This window comes from Lacerta agilis, chromosome 3 (assembly GCF_009819535.1).
Source record: "Lacerta agilis isolate rLacAgi1 chromosome 3, rLacAgi1.pri, whole genome shotgun sequence".
NCBI lineage: Eukaryota > Metazoa > Chordata > Lepidosauria > Squamata > Lacertidae > Lacerta > Lacerta agilis.
The window spans coordinates 54,024,188-54,037,313 of NC_046314.1; the positions used below are offsets into that span (position 1 = coordinate 54,024,188).

The following is a 13,126-nucleotide window of genomic DNA, read 5'->3' on the forward strand; positions in this document are numbered from 1 at the left end:
TTATGGTAAACATAGAAATGAATACATATATAGAATACCACATCATATGCTAGCTATTATCTGTATTACTTGGGAAGGAATCGCAGATCAGTGCTGGAGCAAATGCTTTATATGTAGAAAGTCCTAGGCTCCGTCCAGGTGAAAAGTGGTCAAGCAGCAGGGTTGGGGCAGACCTCCACTTGAGACTTTGGAACATTGCTGCATGCCAAAGGAGATATAAATGTTACCTGAAAACATAGCTTGCAGTTATGAGTTGGTGCTGACGACAAGCAAGATGGATGAGTTCATCTATTATAAAGGTTCCTACACTCTGGTCTGTGGACTACCTGTGGTCCACGTGCTTCCTTCAGGTGATCCGTGGTGTGTCTGTAGGTTTGTGCTTGAAGACGGTAGACAGCATATCCCTTGCATTAATGCTCACATGGATTTTAACTGTATTTTAATTGCTTTTATTTCTTACACTGCATTTTATTACTCGTGAGTTACAAAGATGTCTGCAAATGATACATGAAGGTTGGCAACATCAACCCCGCCATGAGGGAAGGAATCCCTTGCAGATGACCACAGTGTCTGGAGACAGACAAGTCGTGTGTCCAGAGGAGGAATGACTGCTGGGAGGAGCACAGAGAAAATAAACGCCATAGTGCATCTGCAGCAGCACAACTGGATGCCTTCATCTGCCCCAGCTGCAACAAAACATGTCTCTCCCACATTGGTGTCTACAGCCACAGCAGGCACTGCAATTCAACAGTTTGACTTCACTCCCAATGGCACACTCCTCCATTGTCTCCCAAGACAGAAGGGTACCAACAATTTTGTTGCAGTTTCAATTCTATTGAATACAAATTGTAAGAGAATAAAATACAATATAAAGAAATAAAAGCAATAAAAAATAATGATCATACTGCATCCAGCACAGTGCATTACACTTGTTCATGGAGGAGAGGGCTATTAGCAGCTACTAACCATTATGGCCATGCTCTACCTCTACAACTGGAGACAGCAATATTTCTGAATGCCAGTTGCTGGAAACCAAGGGAGGAGAGAGTGCTCTTGTTCTACTCTCTGGTTTCCCATAGGCATCTGGTTAACTACTGTGAGAACAGGATGCTAGACTAGATGGACCATTGGCCTGATCCAACGTTATGTCAATTACAATAGGCAGAAAAATCATTAAGTGGTCCACCAAGCCCCTCGTAATTTTCGAGTGGCCAGTATGGGAAATGTTTGGGAAACACTGATCTATTATTTAATCAATGTCCAAATTCTCCACCCATCTATATATTGCCATTGTCCAGCAATGTGGCCTGGGAATGCTTTACATTTGAAGGGTGGGATACAAAGATATAAATATTAAAAAATCAATTAACCAATTATCATGAATTGGTTGCGACTTAAAATGAGCTCTTTTCCGAGTTTTTATTTTTCTGATAAGCAAACACAACAGTGTGGTACTTGTCTGCGCACACACAAAGGAAATCAATTTTATTTCTGCAGAGAATGTCAGGGGGGAGCATTAATGCTGTCAGCTGTGGGGAACCTGTCATTAGTCCCAGATGCCATGGTCAATGGTCGGGGATGATAGGAGTTGTAGTCCAGCAACATCTGGATGTTTGTGATGGGGGTTGTAAGTAAAAGAGAAAAGGAAGAAGTGAAGTGAATGAACTCATTCCACAAACCCACACCTATTGTTTTTAAACGAACATCAGCTCTAGAATTAAGAGGATTATATAACTTACAAATATCACAGCTTCGGATTTCAGATTCATGCTCTAGTTAAAAATCTGTAAAAGGAAGACGCTAACAGTTATTTCAGATTTATGAAATGAGTAACTGGGCGTGACCTTGGGTATGCGAGAAGGGACATTAAGGCTTTAATCCTAAACAAAGTAAGTTAAGATCGAACCTCTCTGAACTCCATAACCACCCTCAGATCAGATCGCATTACGCGTCAAGGAGAAGGGGAGACACCCTATGTTAATATTTTAAAAATAAAAATCGTAACGCTTTAGAAGAAGGTGGGGGTGGGGAATCTATATGAGAGATATAATTATCATAAAATGTAATAATAATATAAAGGGCGGGCGGGGGGGGGGAGCGACGAGCATGGAGCCCGTCGGTGGCAGAGGGAGGCGCGCGCGTGCCGGAGGCGCTAGGTAGCGCCGAGAGGTGTGCGCGGCTCCGGGAGGGGCTCGTCCTCCTCTTTGAACTCGGCTCGCCTGGCAGGATGAGGCGGTCCCTGTCGGGGCGGCGGGCCCTACGTGCGCTGGGCTGGCGAGGCGGCGAGCGGGCGCTCCCTTAGCTGGCTCCGGCGGGCGCAGGAGGGATCCCCGCGGGGGGACGGAGCCAGGCGGCGGCGGCGGCGGCGCTGTACGCCGTGCGGATCCGGCTGGGGCGCCACACGTCCGGGGAGGCGGCTGGATGGGAAGCGGCGGCCGCGGCGGCGAGGGCGGCTGCAGCAGCGCCGGCGGCGGCGGGCATGGGGGAGCAGCTGAGCACGCCGAGCGCCCCGCGGGAGTCAGCCGCCGCCACAGCCAGCGCCCCCGGGCCGCCTCTCTCGGCCGCTGGGAGCGCGAGGGCAGCGGCGTCCCGTCCAGAGGGCGACCCGGGGCCGCCTCCTCCTCCTGGTGAACCGCTGGGCCGGGAGGTGGAGGCGGAGGACGGTAGCGCCGTCGCTCGCCTGGAGGAGGGCTCCGGCTCGGAAGCGGGAAGCAGCCCCAGCCGCCGGCTTCCTCTGAGGCCCGTCTACTGCACCGTCTACTGCGTGGAGAGCGACCGGCGGCCCAGCGCCCCGCCGGCGTCTCCGCGCCCAGGAGGGGACCCTGGCCCCGGCGTCTCGCCGCCGCCGCCGCCTTCCCTGCCAGGAGGAGGAGGAGGAGGAAAAGGCGGCGGGGACGGCAGCCTCGAGGTGGACTTGTACCTGCTGCCCGAGCCGTTCTCCGGGCTCATCTCCGGGGACTTCGGGCCCTTGCTGGTGCTGACTTGCCGCGTGTGTCTGGAGGAGAAGCCCCTCAAGCCCTTGCCCTGCTGCAAGAAGCCCGTCTGCGAGGAGTGCCTCAAGTTCTATCTCAGCTCGCAAGTAAGCATGGCGCGCTCCCACCTCGCCCGCTTTCTGCCTTTTCCCCCCTCAGCTCCTTTCGCCTGCAGGCCTACGGTCTTCCCGCCTTGCTCCAAGGATACTAGGTCAACGCCACTGCTCTTCTGCCGTTGCAACTTTGCAAGGTTATGCCCTAGTCTGGCCTCTCCCCACCTCAGATCAGGAGCAAGCGAGCTCAGCTCTAGAACAGCTGTTAGGGCTCTGAACATGTGCAGAGTGCCTTTCCTAAGCCTTGCCTGTTCGCCATTCCCCACACTAGTCTGAGGCAGGTGAGGGGGGGGGACGGGACAAGGCCGCCCAAAAACTATGTTGCCACTTCCAGGATTGCGTGAATGGCTTTTCCCGTGGAGGCTGCAAATCTTAACCCCACACACTTGCCCTGGTGGGACCCAGCCCCATTGAGTAGGTCTCATGAGTAGACATGGTTAAGATGATGCTGTAAATCACTATTCAAATTTGTTTTTTTGGGGGGGGGGAGGGTAAATCTGCTGCTTTCCCATATGCCAGTGTTTGGCCTGTTCAGTTGTGAGCACAAACCCCTCTCCCATTTCCCTGTGAGGAGGAAAAAGCCATCCACTGTGTACGGTAGGTTTGTTCCCTTCACCCACCCCAGGAGATACAAACACAATAGCCTGGCCTCAGATCCTAATGTCTCTTTGTGGGGGAGTGTGTTGATTTAATATCAGCTGATTTCTTATCGCTGAGGAAGGTCATATGGGCCATTGAAGGCAGTACGAAGACTAGATAATGCATCTGTTATTCAGGAGGTTAACTGCCTTCTGTCTATTGCAACTTTGCTCACTGCTGTAGGAAATCTTAGCTGGCGTTTGTGTTTTTGTACATGTACACAAACTCTGTACATATTTCCATGCCAGAGCTGCTGTTTGCATTTGTTTTTGTGCAAAAAAAAAAAAAATACAAGACATGGATTACCATACTGATCATTAAGGGGGGGGATTAAAAATCACAGTAGGGTAATACCTTACGAAGGTCAACTGCATTTCTCCAAAGTAATGAGATGTATTTCAAAAAGAACAGCTGTTTCCAATATGCTGTTGATGATTTTTATGTTAGTCATACAGAATGTTTAATGAATGGAGTGAATTTGGAGTCTTCATCTTGTCTATACTGATAAACCACCAATGTGGTGTGGTGTGTGTGTGTGGTTAGAGTGTTTTCGTAATTTTCAGTGGGTCTTCTCTGACTAGAATAGAATTAGTTGAGCAGCATCCATAGGAAATTCCCATGCTCAGTTCTGGGGCTAAATTATTTCTGTTTGAACCCCACCCCTTTGAGCTTGATCTTGTAAATTTTCAGCTTCATAACAAATTCAGGTCTTTCAAGACTGTCGGAATGTGGGCTTGCTGATAGTGTCTACTGATATGTGCACTTCCTCATTGTGTTGTATAAAATTTCCCAGTCCTTGCAGGGATTTCACCCTTTCTAAGTGTCACAGAGGCAAAGGTACAATTTAGAGAGGCCTGTACAGCTTTGAGAGACTTGTGTCACTTTTCCAAGTATTTAATCAGAAGGAAGGAGTACTTTTATCTGTAGGTTGTTTTTTTTTTTTAATCCAACTGTGCATCTGTCTTCCTGTTTAAAATGGCAGGTTCTCAACAGATTTGTTAAATGTGTTGCTGCAACTTCTTAGTGGTATTTCTGACTGATGACAGCAAAACAAAAGGAGCAAGTGATCACATACCTATATAAGCAAGCTGGTTATTTAATTGTAAGGTAAAGGTAAAGGGACCCCTGACTATTAGGTCCAGTCGTGTCCGACTCTGGGGTTGCGGCACTCATCTCACGTTACTGGCCGAGGGAGCCGGCGTACAGCTTCTGGGTCATGTGGCCAGCATGACTAAGCCGCTTCTGGTGAACCAGAGCAGTGCACGGAAATGCTATTTACCTTCCCGCCGGAGTGGTACCTATTTATCTACTTGCACTTTGACGTGCTTTCGAACAGCTAAGGTACTGGTATTTAATTTGTTCAAGTTGTATGTCATAAGCAATAATAGTACTGAGTATATTGCAATTTCAGAAGTATTTCATATTTGATCTCTCAATAATCCCGGCCTGCAGTGATGATGTGTTAGATCAGTGTTGCACTGCACACCACTTGCAGCTTTGAGCGTTCCATGCTTTATTTGTCCAAGGGAGGGCGCAGTATAAATAGTTCTCTGGGCATTTGTGGCAATTTTTAGAGGAAGTGTCAAGGTGAGGGAGGAAGAGTCTGCATAGGAAGCTGATTCTATCTTTCAAAGCCCACCTTCATGAAACACGGTTACCATCAAATGAAAGAAAAAGTAGGAGGTGCTCTCCCAGGCTCTCTGGAGCATCACTATTGTTCCCACAGCCGCCCATGTGTTGGGAGCTGAACCTCTGCAGTGGGGAGTCTTTTGTACAGCTGAAGAGGGTTTAAGCAACTTGTCCAAATGAGTTTATTTGAAGGGAAAAGTAGGTTTTTAAAAAAAACACACACACATCCCACAAACCTGTTTTTTTCTTCCACAAAGTTTCACATCTATACCTGTACATGGTGCCAGGGAGGATAGGCGGTGATGTTTTAGTTAAATTTAAATTTAGCAGTATAGGCCCAGGGCCCAGCAAAACTCTTTCTGCTGTTGTAAGACTTTTCCAGGATTGAAAGTTCTGAATCTTCAACTTTATGCCTCTGTCCTAAAATGGGTGTCTTTTTTTTTTTTACCTGATCCACAGTTCATTTCTTCCAAATAACCAAAATACCTCTTTGTTTCTATTCCTTGTTTAATTGTGGAGAGGTCATTTCCCCTTTCCACCTTTACTGAGGAAGAAGGAACTTAACTGAACAGAATAGGAACTTCTGGATTTCTGATTTTCACTGCTCTAGAAACATTTTATTGTCAGAGGGTCTGGTGGAAGTCAGCACCAGTGTGTGTGCATGGAACAAAATGCTGATTAGAGCCAAACATATTTTTTCGCAGTGTAAGGCTCAAAGTGAGTAAGGAATCCTTTATAGCCCAAGGACCACATACTCAAATGGGGAAACCTTCCATGGACCACATACCAGTGGCAGGTGGGGTAAGAGGCAAAGGTGGGCATAGATTTGATGGTTTCCTTTGTACCAGAGACCACATTTCAGCCATGCAAAAGATGAGGTCTCTGCATGCACACACACATCTCCATCCAGACAAGCTAGAGGTCACAGTTCATGGACATGTGTCAGCCAGGCAGAAGCCCTTGAGACACAGAGCAGTCCTGGTAAAGAAGTGTGGCCTGGAAATAGATGTGGTCTAGTGAGAATCCCAAGAGCCAGATAGAAAGGCCTGGCAGTCCACATTTGGTCCCTCATCCCAAGGTTCTTCACCTCTGCTCTAATGAATCAGTGTTGCATCTTATTCCCCTAATGCATGGAAATGAACTGAATGGTATTTCATATGTTTGGCCTGCTGGAGAACTTGTACTCTGTAGACTGGTGCTGGCAAGCAGGGCTGATGTATGGAGGTCAAAGTGACCCACATCAGCACAGAATCTTTTGCACAGCTAAGTCCATATGTCCAAGTCTTGTAAAGACTTGAGCAAATATTTAGCAGAGAATATGCTGTGCATCTAAATGAAGGCAGGGGCGGGGGTAGTTGGTTGGAAAGGTGAGTATTTGTTAAGAGCACCTGCTTCATTTTTCATAAACCCTATTTCAGTTAGTGTTATTCCATAGGATGTGGCATGTGCTTTGTGTGGCTGGTGAAAGGCAGGAGTAATATCACTTTACGAGATGAGATGAGCTTGCAGGAATGAAGCAACTGCGTGCCCTTTCGATTCATACCAAAAGCACAGAATTGTGGCAGCTTCACTACACAACCATGTGCTCACTAAGCAGAATTGCTTGGTGAGGAAGCAGGGAAAATATTCGACATGATATCATTCTATAAGTGTCATTGGTCATGTGCTGGCTTGAAGCAGGTGGTAGGAAAAGACTGGTTGTTCAGGCCAGGAATGGCAACGGGATTGTTTTTACAGCGCTAGTAAAGGACTAGTACATTCTGGGGACTTGAAAATTAGAAACTGTTCATTTGTTTACTGTAGAGCTTGGCACATCATCACCAAGATATAAAGTTTGAATAAGGATAAATGCCTGGTATTCCTCATGGAGGGAGCATACTTGGATTCACTCTAGCTCTTTTTGGATGTTCTGTAACTTCATTTAGTAAACATACAAGGGGGAAGTGAGATAAGCATGCTAGCTCCACCTATTTGTTCTTGTCACCTTCCAACTCCCTGAGGCTGTCTGAAGTTGGGAGCCTTATGTACTCAGGCAGGGTTTCTGTATATTTTAGAACCTTAGAAATTCAGGACTCTTGAGTACAGGAGGCTCCCAGCTTCAGACCGTCGCCATTAAACTCATAGAATCGGGGCCAGCTCTACCATGAGTCAGAGTGAGGCAACCACCTCGGGTGGCAAATGCAGAAGAGCAAGGAGCGGACAGAGATGGGTGTGCCATATGATCTTCCCTGCACCCCACAATTGCAGCCTTTGAGTGCAGTGGAGGTCTCATCGCCAGTGTCAAAGTAAGATTCGCCAACCAATCTGGTCAGCTTTCATTTGCAAAATGGGGGAGTACAGTATTGTCCTTCCCCTGAGGCAGCAAAATGTATTTGGTGAGCCTTGCATGAGGGCCAATGAAAATGTTGATGAGGTAGATGGAACTAGCATGCTCATCCCCACTGCCTGCCATTGTGTGGTTACCACACACAGTTACAGCATGCCTGGGGGGCGGGGGGCTTGTGTGCCAGCTCCTTCCTTTACATTCTGCCTTTCAGGCCTAAATAGTTTGCATAATGAATTCAAGATCCAAATCAGGAGTGACATTTACAGCAACTTGAAATGGCAAGGTAATGTTTAAGGGACAGGGAGAGGGCAGTTGCACAATAAAAAGTGGATCCGAGTACTATGATAAATTGCTTCAAACCAAATTTTAATTGATTGTTAAGTTCATTTAAAAGTTGCTTTTAAAATTCATTTTTAGGGAATTTTTAAATGTTTGATGTTTTATTGTGTTTTCAATATTCTGTTGGGAGCTGCCCAGAGTGGGTGGGGAAACCCAGCCAGATGGGCGGGGTATGAATAAATAAATAAATATTATTATTATAATAAGTTAAATGTATTTTAATTTGGTGTTGCGATTTAAAAACAACAACCAGCCACATAGGTATTTGTGCCTAATGCTTTATTTTATATAAATGGTGTTATTTATACTAAGGTTATTCTTCAGTATGGATTACTGAGATAGAATAGGTGTAATTTTAGTCACTTACTTATAAGGCTTCACAGTTGCTTGAAAAACAGTCATGTTTGTGCCACTCAAGTTCAGCACTGGAGAAAAGAAGAAAAGCTTCTCGCAGGACTGAAAAACAGAGTTGTAAGCTTGTTGAATCAAGATCACGAATGTAGTTACAGTATTAAGACTAGAAACTTCATGGATGTATGTATAGAATGAATTGATAGGCAAACAAACAGGATTTCTGTGTTCTCTCTTTAGTTTCATATCCCAGAATGTACAACTCTCTTAAATTTATACCCTCGCTCTCTGTAGTTTGAACACAAGCAGGAATTTGTGAGTTGATCCTTCGGCCATCAGAGCACTACCTAACCAGTGCATGGTTAACAGCTCCCTTCAGATGAATGCTGATCACACAGTGTGCTAGGGATTGTGGCTGGTGCAGGCAGCAGCAATGCAGGAGTGGGACTTGCCCGTGCATTACTGATTGCCCCTTTCCACTTTCAGACTGAATGCCTGAGGGAAGCTGCTTTCACTCTAAAATAGACACAATTTATTTTGACGATGCATATTCTTCAGTATCCTTTATCATGATGTTCTGCAGTGCTAAGCACAAGTGTAAATATTTACACTGCAAACCTTTATATATCAGGGTGCTGTACATTATTTTTATTATTATTTATATAATGCCATCTGTATGCAGCACAAAGCTTTACAGAGTATGAGACGGATCCCTTCTTGAAGAGCTTACAACCCAAAATAGATAAAAAGATTAGCAAGATACTGTTTTAGAGGTCTTTTTGTTTGAGTAAGTGGTATATAAATGTTGTTAAATGAATAAAAATAAAGACCCAGTCTTTACTGCAAGTTTATTCATGCATTAACATAACCTGAAATTGTTTCATGTCCCTGGTTGATAAATAAATATATAATACATTGTTTTTTCATATAATAGAATATTAGAATTGTAAAGTGGAAAGGAACCCTGAGGATTATCTAGTCCAACCTCCTGCCATGCAGGAATTTCTTTTTTTAAAAAAATTTTTAAATAAAAATTTATTGGATTTTCCAAATTAAACCAATTACAAATACCCACATCCCACACAAAACAACACAATACAACAACACCAACACACAAAAACAACACAATTACTTAAAAATCCTTCACTTCTTCCAAATCTTACTTGGGACTTCCTCTCGCCCTCCCCTGTGCGTTTATTTCAAATCTTCTTTAGTAACTTTATAACATTGTAAAATCTAAATCCTTATAACTAATCTTAATCTTACAATTATAATCATCAAATCTTATATCATAAAACTTATTCTTATCCAATAATACATCACATTTCAAATCTTAACTTCTTATGTCCTTTCTTCTCTTAACTCAGTAAAACTGTTGCTCTTATTACTTCTAATTCTAACTTCAAAAATATTATAATCAATTCATTTTCCTTAAAACTAAATATTTATTCCATTCTCCAAATCCTTTTGCTCTCTGACATCGGAGTACCATGGTTAGCCTTCCTATTCAAACTCAAAAATCCCTTTAACCCACCCCCCTCCTCACCATCTTCCCCCCTCCCATTCCAATCCCCCACCAGGCTTCCCCCCAACATTTTCCCAGTCCAGATTTTCCTTCTCCCACAACAATACAGTTCCCTTCCTCTTCCAGAATGTCACCTTTTCCTTGATACATGCAAGCCAAAACATTGTCACAAAGTAACTTTGCTCCACTCTTTAATTCAAATTGTATCTCCCAGAGTTGTTGTTCAGACATTTCTGAGCTGCAGGAATTTCAACCAAATCATACATGACAGATGGCCATCCAACCTTGGCTTAAAAACAGCCAAGGAAGGACAGTTCACCACCTCTCAAAGGAGTCTGTTCCATTGTCAAAGTTCTTACTGATGCTTAGTTGGAATGCCTTCTTGTAACTTGAAGCCATTGGTTTGGGTTCTAGCCTCCGGAGCAGGAGAAAACAGGTTTGTTCCACCTTTCATGTGACAGCCTTTGAGACGTTTGAAGATGGCTATCATTTTTCCTCTCCTTCTCCTCTTTACCAGACGAAACATAACCAACTGCTTCAACTGTTCCTCGTAAGACTTGGCTTCCAGATCCTTTATAATCTTGGTCACGCTCCTCTGAATGCATTCCAGTTTGTCAATATCCTAATATCTTAAATTGTGGTGCCCAGAACTGGACACGCCATTGCAGGTGTGGTCTGACCAATGCAGAATAGAGTGGTACTTTTACTTCCCTTGATTGGGACACTATACTTTTGTAGTTGAAACATAGAATAGCATTAGCTTTTTTTGCTGCTGCATCACACTGTGGACTCAGGTTAAGCTTGTGTTCCTTTACTACCTTGTTTCCTATCTTGGGCTGCAGTTTCCTTCTTGCATCATTTATTCTGTTATCACCCGGTTGGGCACTGCTTTCCTTTTGGGTGAAAACACAGGCCAAGTAGGTGTCCAGCAGTTCCGCCTTCTCTCTGTCCTCAGTAACATTTCTCCATCTTCTCCATGCAAGGGACCCACTACTTGCTTCTTCTTCCTCCTGCTTTGAACATAGCCAAAGAACCCTTTTTCATTGTTTATAAACTTTCTTGGAAGCCTGAGTTCATTCTGAGCTTTGGCTCACCTGACCTTCTCCCTGCAACTGTTGGCTACTCGTGTATACTTTTTCTTCATGATTTTTTCTGCCTTCCATTTCATAATGGAAAGTAAGCTCCCTATGCAGCCTCACCAGTTTCTTTAGATGCCTCCCACTTTTCTTTCCCCGCTCCCATATCTGTCCAAAGATAAACAAAAAGCTCTTACCCAATACAAAATACATTTTTATAATACACCAGAACACCCCCCCCCCCTTATTTTTATTGATATGTAGGCTGGGCAAATGCCAGAACATTATCAGTGCTGAAGTTTCTATCGGTGGTTGCAAGAACCAATGATCCCTACTTTAAGTCTGAACAAAATGCTTGTGTAACCTGAAGGCAGGCTGTCCTAATTGGGTATTGCTTTGTAACGAATTGATGAGTCTATGGACCGTAATAAAGATTGTTGTTGATATGTGCGCATGGCTCTCAGGCTGTAGACTGTGCTCCCGGCGGTGGCATATAGTGTTGGCAGAGGCTAGGGCTTAATGTTTGGGCGCCTCTTTGGAGCTGCCTTTTCCCAGTGCCAAGTTGCTCCTCTACTTCCTCCCTCCATCTCTCTTCCTCAGGAGAGCTGAGTTGGCTGTGCTGGATTGAATTTTGTTGAATTTGATTGTTATTATTGCATATAGGATAGTTTCTGAATTCCTGTTTTACCGGTATATTGACAGTATCCTCTGCCTTGGTATGATTTTAATGAGATGCAGTATATCAACATTTGAAATAAATAGTCTGCAGGGAGGAATTCAATGTAGTGCTAAGCAGATTGTTCCATCAGTGCAAGCATTTCAGCTTGCCAGACATTAAGTCTCCCCTCTCCGCACCCCCTGCTACATGAGCTGTTCTGGGGTTCCCCCAACACACATACATCAGAGCCAATTTGGGGATTCCCAGAGGGAAAGGAGGGGGTGGAAAAAGAAACCTGTTTTATTAGAGGAAGGCCTTGCATTGCCTTCCACTATTGCAACTTGCTAGTTGAATCTGGGCATATTTGTTGACATACTAAAATGCTACTAGGTGATACTTGATTCATGGTGCAGAGAGAGACAGGCAGCATCATAGAGAAATACAGACATGGGCTGGGGATAGAAGTACACGTCTTCATCAAGTACAGCTGGGCATGATTCTGAGCACTGAGCAAATAACAAGTTGAGTCACTGCTTCAGCAGAGCCTCTTTAGCCAGACATGTTTTCCTACCGGCATGCACATTGGGCTCAGTAGGTGGAAGAGAACATCCCCAGAAGCTAATTAGTGGAAGGCTTTTGCACTTTTCATCTGCAGATAAGAAGCTTTGCTACTGTGCCATCTTGCTGCTTTTAGCTTCCTGTCCCTTATCAAAACTAGAACCCCATAGGTAACATAACTGAATTGACTCTGGTTTGACCACCTTGATGTAATGCTGTTCTGTGACATAGCATAGTATTTTACTATTATCTCCAATTGCTTCCGTATTGAAACTTGTGCCAGTGCCACTCCAAGGCTAGACACAGGACATGTTAGAGTTTATTTCCCTAGGGCTGTCTAATAATTGACACAGTTATTACCCCACACTTCTTTAAGGAGTTCATGGCTGAGTGAATTTAAACCTAGGCCTTCCCTGTGCACTCCCGCCACTACACTAAACCAGCTCTTATTAATTATACCATCTAGTTTATAATTAATTACATAAACATGCATAATGCAGCAGCAACAACATAAAGTGTTTTTAAGGGATCTTGTAGAACAGGAAAAGTTTCTCAGGCATCAGAATTCAAAAGTACATGTGCAAATTAATTGAAGCAAAGCATGTTTTCCATCTTACTCGTAATCCTGTACGTAAAGTCATTTGATCATTATGGTGTCGGAAGCCTGCAGCCAATAGAAGGAATGATGTGCTCGCCACAATATATTGATGTTCTACGAAAGAGAGTTATTCTAGAGCTGGAAAAGAGGTGTCCTGATGGCACTTGGATATTGCAGCAGGACCTAGCCTCCTGTCAAACATCGAAAGTGGTGAAGAAATTCATGACAGAGCAGCAAATACAGGTAGTTGATTGGCCAGGGAATTCACCGGACATAAATCCCATTGAGAATTTGTGGGCTATATGCAAAAGTCGCCTCTGTGCTGTAGACTGTACAACTATG

At 44.4% G+C, this 13,126-nt stretch overlaps 1 protein-coding gene and 1 long non-coding RNA gene across 2 annotated transcripts in view; one reads left to right on the forward strand and one right to left on the reverse strand.

The window, feature by feature from the left end:
• LOC117043736 overlaps nucleotides 1-3,025 on the reverse strand; it is a 34,634-nt gene extending 31,609 nt beyond the window's left edge. The window contains exon 1 of the long non-coding RNA XR_004426228.1: nucleotides 2,921-3,025. This is a non-coding gene — a long non-coding RNA (uncharacterized LOC117043736). The remainder of the gene's footprint in view (nucleotides 1-2,920) is intronic.
• The window catches only part of RNF217 (ring finger protein 217), a 39,964-nt gene continuing 29,306 nt past the window's right edge, over nucleotides 2,469-13,126 (forward strand). The window contains exon 1 of the mRNA XM_033143725.1: nucleotides 2,469-3,079. Coding sequence (XP_032999616.1) covers nucleotides 2,480-3,079 — 600 coding nt within the window. The 5' untranslated portion in view covers nucleotides 2,469-2,479. The remainder of the gene's footprint in view (nucleotides 3,080-13,126) is intronic.